The 18,308-nt window shown below is 39.4% G+C and overlaps 1 protein-coding gene across 10 annotated transcripts in view; it reads right to left on the bottom strand.

Annotated features, from left to right (window-relative positions):
- Window positions 1-1,760: 1,760 nt before the first annotated feature.
- Window positions 1,761-18,308, bottom strand: part of ptprk (protein tyrosine phosphatase receptor type K) — a 109,313-nt gene continuing 92,765 nt past the window's right edge. For 2 of the 10 annotated variants that reach the window (XM_071467226.1, XM_071467236.1), the window contains 17 exons: window positions 17,118-17,278; window positions 13,733-13,920; window positions 13,233-13,320; window positions 12,565-12,710; window positions 11,191-11,208; window positions 10,482-10,518; window positions 10,264-10,361; window positions 9,724-9,840; window positions 9,310-9,464; window positions 9,061-9,196; window positions 7,744-7,893; window positions 6,975-7,148; window positions 5,255-5,386; window positions 4,481-4,606; window positions 3,947-4,110; window positions 3,315-3,450; window positions 2,575-2,762 (listed from right to left, as the gene is read on the bottom strand). In XM_071467226.1, coding sequence (XP_071323327.1) covers window positions 2,709-2,762; window positions 3,315-3,450; window positions 3,947-4,110; window positions 4,481-4,606; window positions 5,255-5,386; window positions 6,975-7,148; window positions 7,744-7,893; window positions 9,061-9,196; window positions 9,310-9,464; window positions 9,724-9,840; window positions 10,264-10,361; window positions 10,482-10,518; window positions 11,191-11,208; window positions 12,565-12,710; window positions 13,233-13,320; window positions 13,733-13,920; window positions 17,118-17,278 — 2,080 coding nt within the window. In that variant the 3' untranslated portion in view covers window positions 2,575-2,708. Of the gene's footprint in view, window positions 2,763-3,314; window positions 3,451-3,946; window positions 4,111-4,480; window positions 4,607-5,254; window positions 5,387-6,974; window positions 7,149-7,743; window positions 7,894-9,060; window positions 9,197-9,309; window positions 9,465-9,723; window positions 9,841-10,263; window positions 10,362-10,481; window positions 10,519-11,190; window positions 11,209-12,564; window positions 12,711-13,232; window positions 13,333-13,732; window positions 13,921-17,117; window positions 17,279-18,308 lie in introns of all 10 variants that reach the window. The other 8 variants (XM_071467229.1, XM_071467232.1, XM_071467231.1 and 5 more) reach the window with 6 other exon arrangements.

Raw genomic sequence — 18,308 nt, 5'->3', positions numbered from 1 at the left:
ATACAATCTCTTACTTTTTATCTACAACAGAACTAATGTTCTGACATTGCATCCATCATCTAAACTTCTACTGTTCATCCAACAATAGAGCCTTTTAGAGCACTCATGATAGTCTATTTACAATAACATCCTTAAGAGTAGGGCATCTCTTGTTCCATCCAAGTGGAACGTCTAACATTTTATTTACAATAAAGATTTTTTTTTTCTCCCCCGAATCAGTTTACGCACAAACGGAAACACATCTGGCATTCAGTAAGCCTGTAAAGCCTCACAAAGAATTCATGAGGCATTCTGATGAATAAACACGCTGAATCATGGTTCAAAAGGTATTCAAAACATTGATCGTCCATGAGAATGCATTCAACAAAGCCCTGGTTTGCGATCTAAGATGCTGTTAAAATACTTGTATTTTTTACATTGTATGTAAATTCAAATGATTAGGCACAATAAATGTTTTTTTTGTTTGTTTCACAGTCCTGCATGTTTTGCTCACTAAGCCTGTTTGCATCACTGAGTCAGTGTGTATTCAGGGATAATGGTGAGCAGGATACGAGGATGAAGATAAACAGCTTATCCCGACTAAGACGTTAAGAGGGATAGGAGCTATTATCCAAAATACTCTGTGCATGTAAACGCACTGATGTTCTACTGACCACAAACAGAGCGATGGGCTTTTACACAACTAAACCACGGTAACATCACAGAGAGATTCATTAAACAAAAACAAGACAATACTACTGAATTCCACCTAAATACTGAAAAGCTACTTCTAATGCTTCAATATACAGCTTCAATCAGGGGTTCTTAAACTCTTCTTCATGGACCCAAATTGAGTAGATGTTGTCTCTCACCTCAGGACCCATTATGGGCTCATTAAATCATACTAATACTCTCAAGACTCCGGAGGAAACAGACCTGCAGCCCATTTTGTGTCCTGACGCGCGGTTTAAGAAACGCTGGTGGAGTAAACATGGAATGAAGAATGATTGTTCTTACAAGCAATGCAAGTAAACAAACAATAAATACAAACAATGTGCTTTATCCATATAGACATATTTACATAAAGTCTTTGGCTTATGAATAAACATCAGCTGCAAAATAAAAGTACAAACAAAGAGAAAAGTGTTGGCCACCAGTGCGCAAAACAAATGAAGCTCGGGGCCAGTTCACTTCCAATTCTCTTCAAACCATAAATGGAAACTGTTCATGAAAGAGCGTTCATTTTTTCTCTAAGGGTCAGCTGATTCCCTCTTACTCAAAATCTGTTTTTATTTTGAAATATATCCCATTTGTGAATTGGCTGAATTGAAAGTGCATTGGGCCCAGCCCTGAAATAAAACATGATTAAGACTCCTCCCACCCTGGACACAAACTCTTTGAGACACTCCCCTCTGGCAGGAGGCTGCGGTCCTTCAGGACCAAAACCTCTCGCCACAAAAATAGCTTCTTCCCATCTGCTATTAGCCTCATCAACAAGGCTAGAGAGCCCCACTGTTGCTGATCAATTGCACCAATCACCAGAAAAAATTCCTTGTATGTGAAAACATACTTGGCAATAAAACTGATTCTGATTCTGATTCTGATTCTGAAGCTAATGTCACATGGTTGAACAAAAATCGGTAAGTGTTCAGTTCGTACAGTTTAGGGTACAAAGACGACTTCAAAACTTCTATCCAGTAGAGCAGTAAATGATAATACAAAAGCAATCAGAGCTCAGAAATCAACTCTGCAGGAAACAGAAACAATGAAACATATCACACTTTTTTTTGAACATATACAATTTAGTGAAAATTCTACACAACATTTTTCAAGTTGTCACTTCATAATATTGTAAAAAAAAAAACAAAAAAACAAAAAGCCTAATACTCCCCATGTAAACTTTCTGTTTTTGTTTCATTGTCAGCCTTGATTCTAAGACACTACTTTATCTAATAAGCAAACTTATATTGACATATTGATTATTTTCTGTCTGACAATCTACAGCATTAACCGATGTAAAATGGGTACAACGTAGCTATTAAATACTCGAATACATAATAATGTCCTGTTCACTGAAATGACCAGAAAAATAACATGAAGACGATGCTGCCGATGTATGGAGTAGAAAACAGAAGCATTCACAGAGTTTGGCCAGGCTGTAACTTTTAAGTTTCTTGTTCTTGTACAAAAGTACCGGCTGCAAATATCCAAACACCACCATGATGAGATGCCCAACACTGTTAAGCAGGAAAGTGGGGGCACTGAAAACTTCAACTTGCAGTTAATCAAAAGCTGTGGTTGCAGCTTGTGAGGGGGGAGGGAGACATCTACAGTGCATATGGGGTACTGCAGCCAAAACAGCATGAGGCATCGAGTCCATGCGAGGGGGGGGGCTGTGGTGAGAGACTAAACATTTAATGGAGCCCGAAACATACAGGGGCCCGCTGGCACTCAAAAAGCTGTACAATAAGCATAAAGGAGTAAAAGGAGTAACATTTCCTCCTCTGCTGCACTCCCAGCAGCTCCTTCTGTTTCCCTTTGTTTAACAACACTGTACGAGGAGGCCGATTTCTCTTGTGCCATTTGTAGGGATGCAAAATGGATGCTACAGAGCGGCCACCACAGAGGGCAGTCGGGACCAAGCGAAAGCAAAGAATCAAACACGAGGGAAGTGAAAAGATGTTCTTCTCCTCCTCCTCCTCCTCTTCACCTCCTCATCTCTCCTTTGTTTAGGAGGACTCGATGAACTCCAGCGCCAGGTCGTAGCAGAACCGATACTGCTCCTGGAAATAAAACATAGACACACAGACTGGACTTCAGATTTGCTTTGTCACATGTTCGTAGTTCAGATCAATGTCACTGAAGAATCTGTTTTAAGATCAATTTTTTTTTTTTATTATTATTTTGATTTTAATTACATATTGTTTAGAGGGTTTAACGCTCCACACTACTTTTACTATTACTTTAGGAAGGTGGGAGAAGTCTGCAGCCATAAGAACGTGCTATGGACAGGAATAAGCTTCCTCCTTCAATTAGGAATCAAATGTCTTTAAACAAAGGGCTAAACAGTGGCTGCTAAACAGTATTCACTATCAGAAGGTAGAGATCTTAATATGCTCTACCTTCCACTTCAAAGCCATTTTCTTTTCTGATATAATTTTTCTTTTGGGCTTGTCTGCTGTGAAAACATCAGTGACAAGCCCATGACCTCTATCTCTGACAAAGTCTGATATGTTGGATATTTCTAAAAAAAATATTTAAATGTTGTCACTAAATCAAACCAAACATTTCTGTTCCTCTCTCACTCCCTCTGTCTGTCCTCCTGTCTAACTCACCGGAGTGTCCACCATGTTAGGTTTGCTGTTCCTCAAGGTCTTCACGGCATGGAAGACGTCAACCACACTCTGCCTCTTGGCCATCTCACACACGATGCTGCTGGCACAGAACACTCCGCTACGCCCGCCTCCGTTTCTACAAATACACACAAATTAATACAGAGATATGTGACAAAATGCACAATTGAATATTTCACTTGCAGTTTTGCCACCTCTCACACACTGATTCTGGCACACACATAACAAACCATCCAGCTTGACAGTACATTTTGTGTGTCATCAGACAAAAAGACCTTGTGGTGAAAGAGAAGTGGGTTTCATGAGTCATTAGCACTTCACCAATCACCAAAGATAATTGTGCCAAGTAAACTGGTACCATTTCTCAAGTGAATACAAGTATTTATCACAGCAGTGCTGGGTCGTCTCGTTAGATGGTTAGACAAATTTAGCAACATTTTTGATTCTGTTAACAAATTAATAGTTTTTTCTACTTTTTTCACAGAGTAAACAGACAGCTCTTCTGTTCCTTACGTAGATGGTAAAAGCTTTTCACAAATACACCTTTGCTTCATGGAAACAGACGAGGGAGCAGAAAGAGTATTAGTCTATTTGTATGTTTGCTGTGTACTCACAGGCAGTGCACTATGGTTCGTCCTTCTCCCTCCTCTCCCTCGCGTTGCCACTGGTCCACCTGGAGGATCAGTTTCAGGAAGGAGCGTTTGGAGGCGGGGACTTCTCTGTGCCCCGCCCATCCCAGGTACTGGAACTGACGCACCATCAGGTAGCCCTCCTGAGGCTGAAACATCGAGCAGCAAACACATTTAGAAGAAATGATTCAGTTTGACTTGTGTTGACCTCAAATCAATCAAAAATGCTGATTTGTGAACCCAATCTAAACATTCTTATTACATATACATATATATATATATATATATATATATATATATATATATACATATATATATATATATATATATATATATATATATATATATATATATATATATATACATATATATATATGTATAATATTCTTGTAGTAATATTTACAATAATAACTATTGCATTAAGACCATGGCAGCAGGAAAATAGAAACACTGGCAGCAGCATCAGTTGTGTAACTGCACAGACACCACAACATAACAACACAATGTCAGTCTACTAACCCTGGTGAGGTTGCAGACTCTGAAGAGTCTACTGATAACATCACAGTCCATGGAGCAGGACATACACTCCACTTGAACTGGGCCGTAACGCAGCATGCCCTCCTCTGGCCAGTACTGAGGACAGCCCTGAGAAGAAACACTTACAGTATTTAGACACAAGACATGAGAAGAACAACATCACACTGAGACAAAGACACAGAGATACAGCAACAGGCAGCGTTTCTGCTGCTATCATTTGTTCTGCAGGTATGGTCAGTACCTATTTGAACCTAAAAGCAGTTTTCCACCCTGGTCCCTTCTCTACTCATATGCTGAGTTTGGTATGAAGTTGATTTTGACTGATATATTAAGCCTTTTATTACAAATTTACAATTACAGTGTGATTTTATTACAGTGCATCTGGACTTGAGTGTAATTCAATTTTTATTCTATAAAGCTGACCACACAAATCATTCCAGTGTGTTTTATTAAAGAGCTTTACCACAGCACCACAGTGTAAAACATTAAAATATGCAATAAATCATGTGCTCCGGCTATATTTAAGAATGATACATATATTTGAGGAGCTCTACTGTTTTGCCCCTCATTCTATTTTTCTGAGTTATTGCTGTTGGAGATATCAGGGCTTGATCCCTGCATTCATTACTGCTCTGTAGGTGTATACTTGTTACATGTTGTTGGGTGAAAAATTACAGCTTTTCAGAATATAGGAAAAAACAGCAACACATCTTTGAAATTATGAATTTATACTAAGACATTAGCAACTTGAATTACCTGAGCCAGGTCAATCTCATTCAGCATCACCAGACTGGTGCATCCATAGTCGTAAACCAGACGCCAAAAGTCTTTGACGGTGTTGGGCAAAGGATGCTGGGTAACGATGAATGCAGCAGGCTGTCTGTAGCTCTGCGGGGAACAGACAGCAAAACTGATATCAGGTCTTTCATTCACAGAGAGGTGTCGTTCCTTTTTTTTTAATCCATCAGTATAAAGAAGGAAGTTTTGCTTTTCATTATACATCCTCCACCTAAACCTCTTTATCCTTATCTTTATTACACCTCTCTGTCTCTCTCTCATACATGCACACACGGCGGGACACAAACAGCCGGGCAGAGCGAGACAGCTTGTGGAACATGACACATTGAGCACGCTGTTCGGTCACATGATCATGCAGTGGGATTATACAATGTGAGGGCGGGGAGCATGCATTACTGCACATATGCACGTACACTATACATACAAGTACATCTACGTCTACGTTCAATAAGATCAGTTATCTTCATGTTCAGTCAATCCAGGAAGTTCAAAGTCAAATGTCTAAAGAGAAAACCCACCCAACGGCTCACACTTTCCTTTGACATAATGAACTGACTGAACTGAAAGTGAACTGAATGAAAATGTGCAGCCAAATATGTGACATGGGTGTAAATGACTACGGTGATTGAGTGTAAACATGAGGGGAGTCTAATGTGAGGGTCGGGGTCAGGTTTAGGATTCAGGGTGCACAGTAAATGGTTTGCTAAACATGAACCTGGTGGCAGAACGACACTGAAGCCATGAAACAAATCCAGTATTGGAGATTTGACATAAAAATCCCATTACCTGGAACTCTTCTGACAGCTTGGTTAGAGAGAGGCCAAAGGTAAGTTTAACTTTGCTAAACTTTCAAAGTGAATTTGAAAAATTGGACAATATTTTTGTCCTCCAACAGCTTTGTTGGAGAGAAGCCAGGTTTCTTTCCACACCATGCATATATTACATTTTGTGTTTCAAACAACATTATGAACTTAAATACCTACAACCCACCCTTACTCTCCCTTCTTTTCCTCCCTCTCCTCTGTTTTTATAAAAACAGAATGGCTAATAAACATTAACTTCTGCTTACGTCTGACAATAACCAGTTATTTCTATCTTACCTTACATTTCCACCTACTAAATGAGTTTGTTTTTCAAGTCATGGCAACATGTTGACAGTGTTAACTGTTGCCAATGTAAGCAATGTTTGGGTGGCGGCCAGAGAAGCTAATGGTCTTTTCAGAACCTGGATTTGTCTCTAGCCTTCTGCTGCTAAAACCACAAACACAGCATCACACAAACAGGGAGGGGAGTCTGTGTGCGTGCGTGTATGTGTGTATGTGTATGTGTGTGTGTGAGTGTTGTAGGTATAAACAGCTGTGGAAAATTGTTTACATGTACATGTGTTTTTCTTCATAATCAGTTGTGTATAACCTCTCAAGAGTCTGTATCATTTTCAACAAATTTGTGACTGCAGTTCGGGACAAAACACATTATACACTTAGTTGTTGGTTTTTTTTTTACTTTTTCACATTGCTCAAACTGTGTTAAAAGCAACACATCGGCTGGTATAAAAGGCTTTTTCCACATGGACTGATCAAAAAGAACACAGGGTGAAATGTCCCAAACTACTCTTGCTTGATGTGTTGAAAATAACACAACCTTATTTTATGTGTGTATGAGTGTGGTATAGACTTACATCCATCAGAGCAGCATTGATGTAATTGCTGCTTTCTCCGTCTATCGTAATGAGAAAGGGCAGGCATCTATCAGGAGGAAGGCCATCCATAAAGCGGTTCTTATCCTGGTTTCTAGGCAACAACGCAATACTGCAGTCTTCAGGCTGGGGCTGCGGGGTCACTGAGTTTAATGTCTGAACAAAGAGAAGGAAGTGTAACAACTTAATAACAGAGCCAAAGAGATTTTAGGTTCCCAAGAAGATGAACATACCGTATATCCTAAAATCATGGTAGAGAAACCACTGTTCGTACACAGATAGCCTCTACTGTAAGTGTAAACATTACACTGCTGAAGAGTTTTTTGAGTTGTTTTTGACTTTTGCTTGTGGGCTGTATCCAGAGGATGATGTTAAAGTTAAGGTTTGAGAATATGAGAAAGTCCAGGACTGGATTAAAAAGCTCAAAACCCCTGCCAGATGCTGTGGATGTAGCCATGCATTGTTGAAGCTATTATTATTTGTGAAACATACTGAGCATATAGATAGAGGTGGATTATGCTGCAGAAGTGGCTCAAGAAGTTTCCATTGACATTTTGATATTTGTTTTGTGCTGTGAAAAGTCTGCTTGTAAATCCATAGGGACTGACCTGAACCACAGTTGCTGTTATTCTTACACTAACTTTTTTAAAGGCGTGTTTCAAACCTCCAGCAGGTAAATTGTCAGATACTCACAATAAAGATTTGTGTCACTTTAAGGGTTGAAGGTAGAGATTATTAGATTAGTTTTTACCTGGAACTCGTCCTTTATATGTGACGAGTTGGTCTGGGAGTCGATGCGGATCAGCTCATAAAAAGCAGCTTTGAACTCGCACACTGGTATGGCTGTTTCTCCACATAGACAGGCCTCTAGTATGGCATCGTGGATGAATATGTACTGCTCCTGAAGACATATAATTCAAGACATATTATCATATCCACACAAGTATTTCACTGCTAGATTAAGATACTGGTAAACAATAAAATACACACAACCGGTCACATGGAAAACACAAACAGCTGTGAAACCGAATGAAAGTGAGTGTGCAGACACTGTGGGTGAGTGAGTGATGGCTGATGGGAGATGGAGCCATGAATGAGATGAGATGGTGACTGTGAAGGTTTGGGTTACTTCACTTCTGAGTCAGTCTGTACAGGAAACTGTGTTTTTGAGCCTTTTAAGCAAATGACTGCAGCTTCGATTCATCATAGAGACAGAGTAAACTATGGTGTGAATGTGCTTTGTTATCTGACTGATGACATAAACTGTGTCTGAGAGTCTGAGATGCAGACTTATATTTTATACATTTCAGATTTAGTGCACTGATTGTATTAAAAAATTCTACAGAATGTGAAAATTATAATAATGATTTCAACATGGACAAAAATAATCCATGAAATAATTAAAGGATCTTGAGATGCAATGAGATCAAATAACAATGCATTTTTGTGTCTTAGTGTCTCCATAGAAACTACTCATAGAAAATATATATTATTAGCATTTTTGTGATAAAGAAATAAATCAGGGGAGAAGAAGATACATAAGAAAAGCAACAAAAGTCTTTGTATGTTTATCTTCTGCCTAAATTGTTCTAAAATTACAGACAATTAACTAACAATCAGAAAACAACTACTGTTACTTCAGTGTAGTATGCATGTGTTTGTATCTGCATGTGCTTGGACTCTTCTTTACTCATTAAGTGTTGACTGAGGATCATGTCAGCTCTGCTGAAACACTGTGGGATGGAGGTGTAATTTTTCATCCCACCACTGGATGTTGCCAAACTAGGATATTTTCAAATGCTTAAAAAAAAAGTGGCTTAATGAATAAGGATGAATTTCACCTTTGTCCAGGTCATGATATTATTCTCACCATGAGATCTATACTACATTAAATTGTGCGTAAGATGTGATTCTGTAGTGGGATGACATGTTTATGAATATGTGGCAGATACATGGCTCAGTGCAGTCACTTCAGCCTGCACCATGCTGATGGCCGAGTCTTACAGTGAGGGTTTACTGAGTATATTCTAAGACGTGGATGCAGATGGAGGATGGGTAATGCAGTCACCTCAGTCTGTACCATGTTGATCCTCCTGGAGCGAAGAGCCTTCACACAGTTGTAGATGTCAACCACTCCTTCTCTCTCTGCCATGTCCAACATGATGTCGATGACTATGAAACATCCTGTGCGCCCTGCTCCAGCACTGCAGACACAGAATACATGTATGACTATGTATGTGTGTATATCTCTGATCTAAAGGCATTATTAATCATATGTGGTAGCATACATATTGGTCTGCATGTACTATATTTATACCTGCAGTGGACCACAATTGGCCCAGCAGAGGGTGGATTGGAGATTTTAACTCTGCGGATGAAGGAAAGAAGTCCTGTGGCGTGGTATGGGACTCCGTGATCAGGCCAGCCTGTGAAGTGGAACTGCTTGACCTCCCGCACCTCGTTGAAACCACGCTGAATGAAGACAAAAAACATCTTTGGGTTACATACATATTTTATTTTGTTGACTCAGTGAATGTAGCTATTAACTGATTGATATACTGCACATCCCACTGCAACCAAGTTTTAATGATGGTTAACAACCACTGAGAATAAACAAATATAGCTAAGAATTTTGCAGTACTGTAAATGGCACACAATAAATAAAAATTGTTCAAATTATATTTAACAGAGACATTATGCCAAACGTAAACTGTGAAAAAGTATCACTCACCCTCTCCAGTGTAAATGTGCGAACCACATATTCAGCAAGAGGTTCAACCTCCACAAAAGTCACCTTGAAGTCTCCGTACACCTCTGCATCGTCTGGCCAATACTTATAGCACTTGACCTGTTGAAAATAAAACTCGAGATTATTATTGAATCAAATACAGTATAAGGATTTTTATTAAAAAAAACGGTTCAAAGTCCTGGATCAAGTGGCAGACATAGCCCTAAATATCACAGATAGCCCTAAACAGCAGGACAGCAGAGGTGTCCCACTAGCTCCTTTGCACCTGTCAACTCATCTACATTTTTTGCAGTAACACAACTTGAACTGACATCAACACTACCAAACAATAAAATGCTTGAAGAGTATTTTGCTGACATGCTGAAGCTACTTTAGAATGTTACATACATTTTCTTGTCTGATGAACATTTCTTTTTTTTTTTTTTTATCTAGACATCCATCTGGTACAAAATGTCAAAGCGTAAGAAAATAAAACTATGAGTGCTGGAGGAGTGTCATGCTCACTTAAAAACAGCAACTTACCCTTCCAACCTCTACCAGATTGGTTACCATGACGATACAGGCAGACTGTTCCTGCCACACCATCCTCCAGAAGTCGTACACTGTCTCATGAACAGGACCTGCACACAGACACACAAAGACGTAAGAAGAAAATAGTGTTATTATTTGTAACACCCTGTTTGACAGCAGCTATGTAGCGTTTGTTCTGGCATGTGATTGGCAGTGTTGTAGTGTTTTACCTTGAGTAGCAATGTAGTGACTTGGTCTCTGGTAGCCCTGAAAACACAACACCATAACACAACAACTCAATATGCATCAAAAGTGTATGTTTCATGTTAAAAAACAGAGACTCTCATCCCACTTGGAAACATCTGCAGTGCAACATTATAAGTGTCAAAACTAAACTTGCTCTGACGAACGAAGCATCTCCACGATGTTTACAGTAAAGTAAAGAGAAATATTCTTTTTGTGGTGACATGTTGAGCTACACTGTATTTTTTTTTAATTTGTTACAGAGTTAGGAAAGTTGGTCCTTTCATCACGGTGATGCGGTTTGACAGCAGTAATACTTGACATTTCTGAATAATCAAAATGAAGCTGCAAAGTTATTCCCATGGTACAGCCCAGCCCAAATCTGCAGATGACTACGCACTGATACCTACGACCTTTACAACAACTGTCATGTGTTCAAAGACCTATGAAAACCACTGAAAGGAATTTCCTGATGGCAATAAGTCAAAAACAGCAAATGTACAGCTCACAGTGAGATGTAAGGAAGACTGAGGGCAGGATGGAGTGAAATATCTCATGCAGCAGAGGCCCCAGCAACTGAAAATGTACATACACCGTGACGCGATGCATGTAAGGACGAGTGTATGAATAGATAGCGTAAGTGAAAAGGTGTAAAAGTTGAGGGGCATGAATGAAAGAATCCACAGTGATACTTACATCCCTGTACAGCCAAATCTATAGCCCAAGCCACAGGCAGAAAGAACGAGTGGAAGAAAGAAAGAAAGAAAGAAAGAAAGATAGAAAGAAAGAAAGCACAACAATGTCAGTGAGTGTCAATCAGAAAAAGAAAAGTTGCATTGACATAATGGGAGTTTAACAGAACATGCAGAAATAAAAAAACCCCAAAACTAAGAAAACGTAGAATTAGACTGAAAAGAAAGGACACTTCCTCATGTTGTGTGACCAACTCACAGCCAAGGCACATTGAGGTATTTCATTAAGCTACAAAATAAAGTATTGTTGCTTAAATTCCAGCTTTCTTTGTCAAGGGACACTACAACTTATGTTCAGTACAGTTCAACCATTTAACTATAGCAATACCATCAGGTGTTGGATGGCTATACCAGGGAGTGTCCAATCTATTTATTCTAATTCTAGCTTAATGTGAGCAATAGCATGCATGTAATAGTTGTAATGGCAGTTAATGATAATATAGAACATGTTATAAGCATACAAGCATTACAAAAAGCACAATTTGAAAGACTAACATGCAGATGATTGTTGCAAAGGTGACAGTGGAGATGACGAAAGATGATAGATGGGTATTTACATGAACTTATGGAGAGACAGTTAAATAAAAGAGATGGCTAATGAATGGTGTGTATATGAAATGAATGAATGGATGGACAGTACAGATAAAAGATGGGTGCACTGAAGTCTACAGTAAATGCAGCAACTTAAAGGAAATGCTCTTATTTGCTAAGAGTTAGATGAGAAGAGAAGACACCACTCTCTTGTCTGTATGTTAAATATGAAACAGCTTATCTTAGCTTAACATAAAGAGTGGAACCAGGGAGAAACAGCTTGTCTGATTCCGTCCAAAGATAAGAAAACCACCAACCAGCATCTCAGAAGCCTACTATTAACATGCTGTATCTTGTTTTTTTTAATCTGAATTGCTAATGCTGGTATTTTTTGGCCATGCACAGTTTATTTCTGGAGTCACATTATTTTGTAGATTAGACAAACAAGATATGAAATGTTAATCAGTGAGCTTTAGAGGTGCTTTGTTACCTTTGGGCCTGAGCCAGACTTTCTGTTTCCCCTGCTGCTTGCTACAGCAGCCAGTTAACTGTCTCTCTAAGAGAGTCCCATTACAATAAAATAACACCTCATCTTAGCAACATATGGTTGTCACTTGCATTTCTTTAAAACTGATGAATAAATGGACAGACTTGGGAGAAGGACAGCAGGACTGACACCTGAGAAAGACACGTGCTGTATGTATGATGTGTTTTCGGGTGGCTGGATGTGTAAGATGGTACGATGGATGACTAGTAGACGCAATAAAGGTATAGAGGCCTGACATACGAGCGAGGGAGTGTGGTTTCGTTGGTTTCGTTGGGAGCCAATAGTAGCATTCGATGCGTTTCCACTTACATCGATGTAGTTGGCGTTGATGTAGTCAGAGGAGGGGTCGTCTTCTATGGGCTGGAGAATAACCCTTGAATGGTCATCTAAAGAAATACACAGGGGAACAGTGTGGGGGAGATGAAGAGCAAAGGAGAAAGCCAAAGAGAGAGAAAGTAACACGGAGAGGAAGGCAAAGAGAAAGATTTGTCAGAGAAAATTATCCTACAACATGGTCATGGTCCAACATTTTCAGGCAATAGTGCAACATAACTAGGACTCTGTGGTCTGCAAGAGTGAACTAAGATCATTAAAGTGTTGCCCAAAGTTTACTCTGCACTTCTGAGTCTCAGGAAATGGCAGCACACAGGGGAGCACTTCAGTTCCTCTGAGCAGAGATTAATGGCTGTTCCAAGGTAAAGGCTGGAAACTAAAGGTGACTGTGCTTGTGCAGTTATTGCACATTGACTGTGGAGCAGCCTCTCACAAATTCTCATAGAAGCCAAATCAGTACACAAGTATCTTTTGTTTTCTTTGGTCTTGTCTTGATTGTATACCTCTAATAATAATAATAATAATAGTAATAGTAATAATAATAATAAATATTGAAATAAAACTTGCTTGCTTACATGCTATTATGTTCCCATAGCGGTTCTTGGTGCGGTTCTGCTCCTTCTTGGCCACATCCCAGGAGGCCGATTGGCCCTCAAAGAAGCTCTGTATCACCAACAACACACGGGAAAAGAGGAAAGAAAATTACACGTCATGGATCCTCAGATAACACTACTGAGGGGAAAGAAGGGCTTAAATTATGTTTTTTCTCTGGTGTTTCTTTTTCATTAGTAGTTAGATAATAGTTAATAGATACTAAAACAAGGGGCAGCCTTAACAAGGGTTTTTGCACTTTGACTGTTTGGTCAATGAGGCAGAAAATGTCCTCAAATGCCCTCAAATGCCCCAGCAATTGAAATATAATGGTAATTTTATCATTTTAACATTAAGCCAAGCATCACAGATTTACACACAATACATTTGTTGAAAAGCCAAATTTACATTTCTAGTACTATTAATATCATTCTTTGCTATTCCTATTGACTGGTAATAAAAGTACTGATATTAATAATCTTACTTCATACTCCTCCTTAAAGCCGTAGCTGTCAGATGTTTTCATTAGGTTGATGTGCTGCAGGAGGTCGGCCACTCGGATAGCAGGGTGGAGCTGTCCTGTCTGATAAGGAGATTCAGTTCCCTCACAGTGATACCGAGGAACATCCAGAAGCCTGCTGTTCTCTGCTGCAGAGCCACTGTGGTTTTCATCTAGAAGAAGGGGGGGAATCAGTTCAGGTTAATTGCTAATTTACCAAACTTTTGACTTGTTTGCTTGATTGTTTATTCATTTACCAACATTGTTCTTTTACAATTAGAGGCTTTCTAAGGCTCTCTGTAAGCTGTAAGTAAAGTACACCTGGTGATGAGTACCCTCGAAATAACACTTGTTTGGTTGGGTACATGGATGTACACATAAGCCTTTTTTTGTCTTCCCAAAATCAGTAAAAGCTTCTGCCGCTGATTTATTATCATAAGAAAATCCTGCATTTTCCCAAAAACCAAACAAACCATTTGTCAGTTTGTTGTCTCTGTTTATACTCACCTGTGATTGGAACTACAAGTCAAAGCAGCAGGAAAAGAAAAGAGCAAAAAGGTTTAGTCAGACTGCAGTTTAAGAGGATTTGTTAGTCTGGCTCTAAACATGGCCACAGGTTTAGTTTGACCACTTTAACCCATCTACAAAGAGCACAAAGGTTTATACATAATGGATGATTTAAAAAAATGTCTCAAAACAATGGAGCATGACCATCACCAACTTAAAATGAGCCCTAAAGTCTACAGCGATGCCCTCTAGTGGTATCATTCACTGGTATTTGCAACTACGTTACTAGTTTCAGTCGCTGCTGCCTCAAATGTCTATTACACTTTACTATTACAAGCTTTCTACACCTTCCATGCCAATTTTAATTGTAAAAGTAATTGGTAAAATTCAATATTAAGAAACATTACCAACATTAACAAAGGAACAGATTTAATTATGAGAATAGCCTTTGGATATAATTAACTTTGCATTTGAGAAATTAGATCATAGGAGAAGTATTTCAGTTACAGGTAATTAAAGGTTCAATTTGTCGCAGAATTTCCAGGTGAAAATTTTTGTGCTGCGGAGGATAATATGAGCTGGCAGTATTAATGTACAGACTGACGGGTAGTATAATGGAGTAGCTTAAGGTTGCAGCACAACTGACTAATTTCATCTTCACCACTGTTTATTAACTGACACTGTTTATTTCATCCAACTGATGCTTTTCTCTGCTCTGAGGACACGTTCGCTCATTAATGATTGTTAAAGGTTTGTTAAGCCCTCGTCAGGCCAATTAACGGTAAACTTGACCCGACACTGCCTCATAATTCGTTACTTCTTGCTACTTCTCCTCGCTCTGTGATGTGATTGGCTGGGACAGATTGTAACTGCAGCCTTCACTCCAAATTAGAGGCTATGAAACAGTTCATTAACACAGTTGTGGATTTTAGAAGCCTTAAGGATATGTTTGAGCTCCACATCAGGCTGCAGTGCCAACACTAGACTAAACTAAAGATAAACACATTGCAGTGCAGCACTGGAGCTGGAGAAACATCCCAACTTGGCAAAACTACAGCTTTCACGATTCAGACACTCAGACTGGGGCATCAGCAACAAAACAAGCCTAGGGAATAACACAGATGGTCGATACTCAAGCAGACTTCTAGATCCAGAGCACAGACAACACGTCTGCCAAAGACACAGAGCTGTAGGCACTAAGTTGTTCACTGTCACTTGATGTCACAGATTTTATCGGCACTCATTTTCATGCGGCAATGTGACAAATTGTCTTCCTCCTTTTAAGCTCCAGTTTCTCTCGTTGGGACAGGAGATGGCACGCCTTAAAACAACTCAAAACTCTGGAAATAATGAGGTCTCTGAGGGAGAATGATGGTAATTACTGTGAATATCAATAACGCTCAGTAGGAAACAGAATCCATGGCTGGGATTGGGAATGAGTGAACCTAGGGAAAACACAGCATGACAGATGAAGTGCTTGGCTGTTGGAGTTGTTCGTACCGGGCTTGTTTTACACAGAAAGTTAGCAGAGAGTGGCAAACAAAGATAAAAGATGAAGACAGAGTTTAGCTATACTTACATATTCTAATCAATTTCATACACATATTGCCTTTGAATCAAATCTTAAATTCCACTTTGTATTTTTGCTGTATTTCTTTTTAATTTTGTTCACTTCAGTTTACTGATTGTAGAGTTAATGCTTCCCTATTTATGGTAACACCTTTCTGTTACCTTTGTTAAATGTTTAGCACTTCTAGTTGTACATAAGGCTGGAACAGCTTGGTACACAAACTTCAAACAGGCCAAACTATCCACCCACACAAACATTAATGTCAGAGGTCAAAGCACGGGACACTACAGGATGTGGTGGAGGCTTTGACCATGTGGGACCTATGTAATGACGCACAGGGACGAACAGGACAGGGCTACAAGCACGGGGATTTCATGACGATGATGGGTGATCACTACAGGGCATTAATTGGTGATAGATGTGATATATCCAACCATGCTAGACATCTCACCTAACACAGCAGTAGGAACCAGAGGATCGTTGGGCACTGTAATAGGACACATGGTCAGGAAACGCTCTCAATTTCAGCATTACTCAAACATAGATGAGGACCCAGAGTGTCTGACCTCTGATGCACTGGACATTCTCCAGTTAAAACCATTCCAAAGTTGTTTCTTTGCTCAGTGTGATAAAAGCATTCATTTTTTAACTTGAGACAAAAATAATTTAAAACCACTTCTTTGCACATCAGACAGGAACATATAACCTTACTGCACTCTGGCTGGTTTTTGTTTCTGATTTTCAAACTGAAAAACTCATCAGGCTGAATCGATTCTTCAGTTGCTATTTCTAGAACTGAGATTATTGGTCGATTAATTGATTTAGATGATCGATAGACTAGTTAATCAGCAGCTGTTCTGATCAGCAACCATTTTGATAAATTATTCATCATTTTATGAATTTTCCAGGCAAAAATATGAAACATAACCTAGTTCCAGCTTCTTGTATGTGAGGATTTGCTGCCTTTCTCTGTTTCATATCATATGGGGCCTGTAGTTGCAGCTTTTGTGTGGAAAACACTTTGCAGCCATTACCACAAGTCGGAACCAATTCTGTGTGAACAGCTGTTGCAGTGATACAGGGATCCTAAAATGATTTGCACAGAATCAGGAGACTTAGAGCTTTCAAACAAAGCGTCATTTGTCAATGTTGTGTAAAGACTGAGTCCAGTACAGAGAACCACACGTAAAGCAGCACTACCAAGGCAAGTATCTATCATGTATCCCATGGGTGGGATGGCATACTTTAAAAGGTTTAAAATGATAAAAATAGTAGTCTTCCTCAAGAACCTACATCTGTTGTTGTAGTTGTGTGAGTCCATAAACGTCACAGCCATCGGGTCTTCACCATGCAGAGTGCTCTGGTCAGCATAGCTGCGGTCCATGGCGTTCACCATGTGTGTCATCTCCTGCCGTGTCGTTCCGATGGCGTCTTTACGTTTTTTAGCCAGTTTCCTGTCAGGGGCAGAAACAGACACAGTCAGGCATCTTAAAAACAAATACACAGAGATCAGCTAGCCTGCAGACCACAGCGCCACTTTGCTTTGTCTTGCATGGAATAAATGTTCAAATCTTCAAGTGTAGTGAATTTGAGCCTTTAGGTCTGTTTTTGGTAACAGTAGCTTGGATGGGGGCTGCAGGCCTCTGATTTAAGATGCAGAGGTTAGAACCAATAAGAAAGAAAACAGGAGAAAAGAAGAAAGGTCGGGAGAAGAGAAAAAGAGAGGAAGGAAAGAGGAGAGAACAAGCAAGGAAGGTAGAGGACAGGCTTGTTTGTAAATGGCAGCATTAAACAGGCTCAGCTATGGGAACAAAGGGAAAATAGCATCTAATTCAGACCAGGGAAGTGGCCTATGACCTACACACAAGTAGCAAAGGGAAAACCTGTTATCAAACTTGGTACCATAGATGAGCTGTCAGATGAAAGTCACCAAGTTTTATTGTAAACTCAATTCTTAGTTGCCTGAAACTCCTGATTTTTGTCATTTAAATGATTTAAATGATTTCTGCTTTATCAGAATCAAAGCTTTCAGTGAGGTTAATAAAAACACAAAGAAAGAAAAACAAAAAGAGAAAAGAAAATCACCACAATATGAAATATTTGGTTTTCATCCGACAGCAAAGATAGGAAAAATCCCATTAAAACAACAGCAGGGGAATGACTTGTGCTCTATAGTAGCCCAGGGGAAACCATTTACTAACCAAAGTACCATCAAAGGAGTAGTAGGACTGGAGGTCATGTCATAAAATCTAAACATCATGGTATCCTTTTCAGGTTTAACTCTCTCAGTGTGTGCAATCCGTAAGATCCCAGGAAAAATCACTGTAGAGGACTTCATATTTCGAGCATGACAGGGCATGCAGGAACAACATGTACCCAGAGCCATAGATATAAATCAGTAAAGACAACATCTCTACCAGTGGACAAACAATCATTGTGTTTTTATGCTCAGGAAAAGTTAGTTCCTTACTTGTTAGCAAATTT

Source organism: Trachinotus anak, unplaced genomic scaffold, assembly GCF_046630095.1.
Source record: "Trachinotus anak isolate AG129_WGS33_773 ecotype Australia unplaced genomic scaffold, CSIRO_AGI_Tana_v1 ptg000031l, whole genome shotgun sequence".
Lineage (NCBI taxonomy): Eukaryota > Metazoa > Chordata > Actinopteri > Carangiformes > Carangidae > Trachinotus > Trachinotus anak.
Note: the sequence above shows the minus strand (reverse complement) of the source record. Positions and strands in the feature narration are given on the sequence as shown.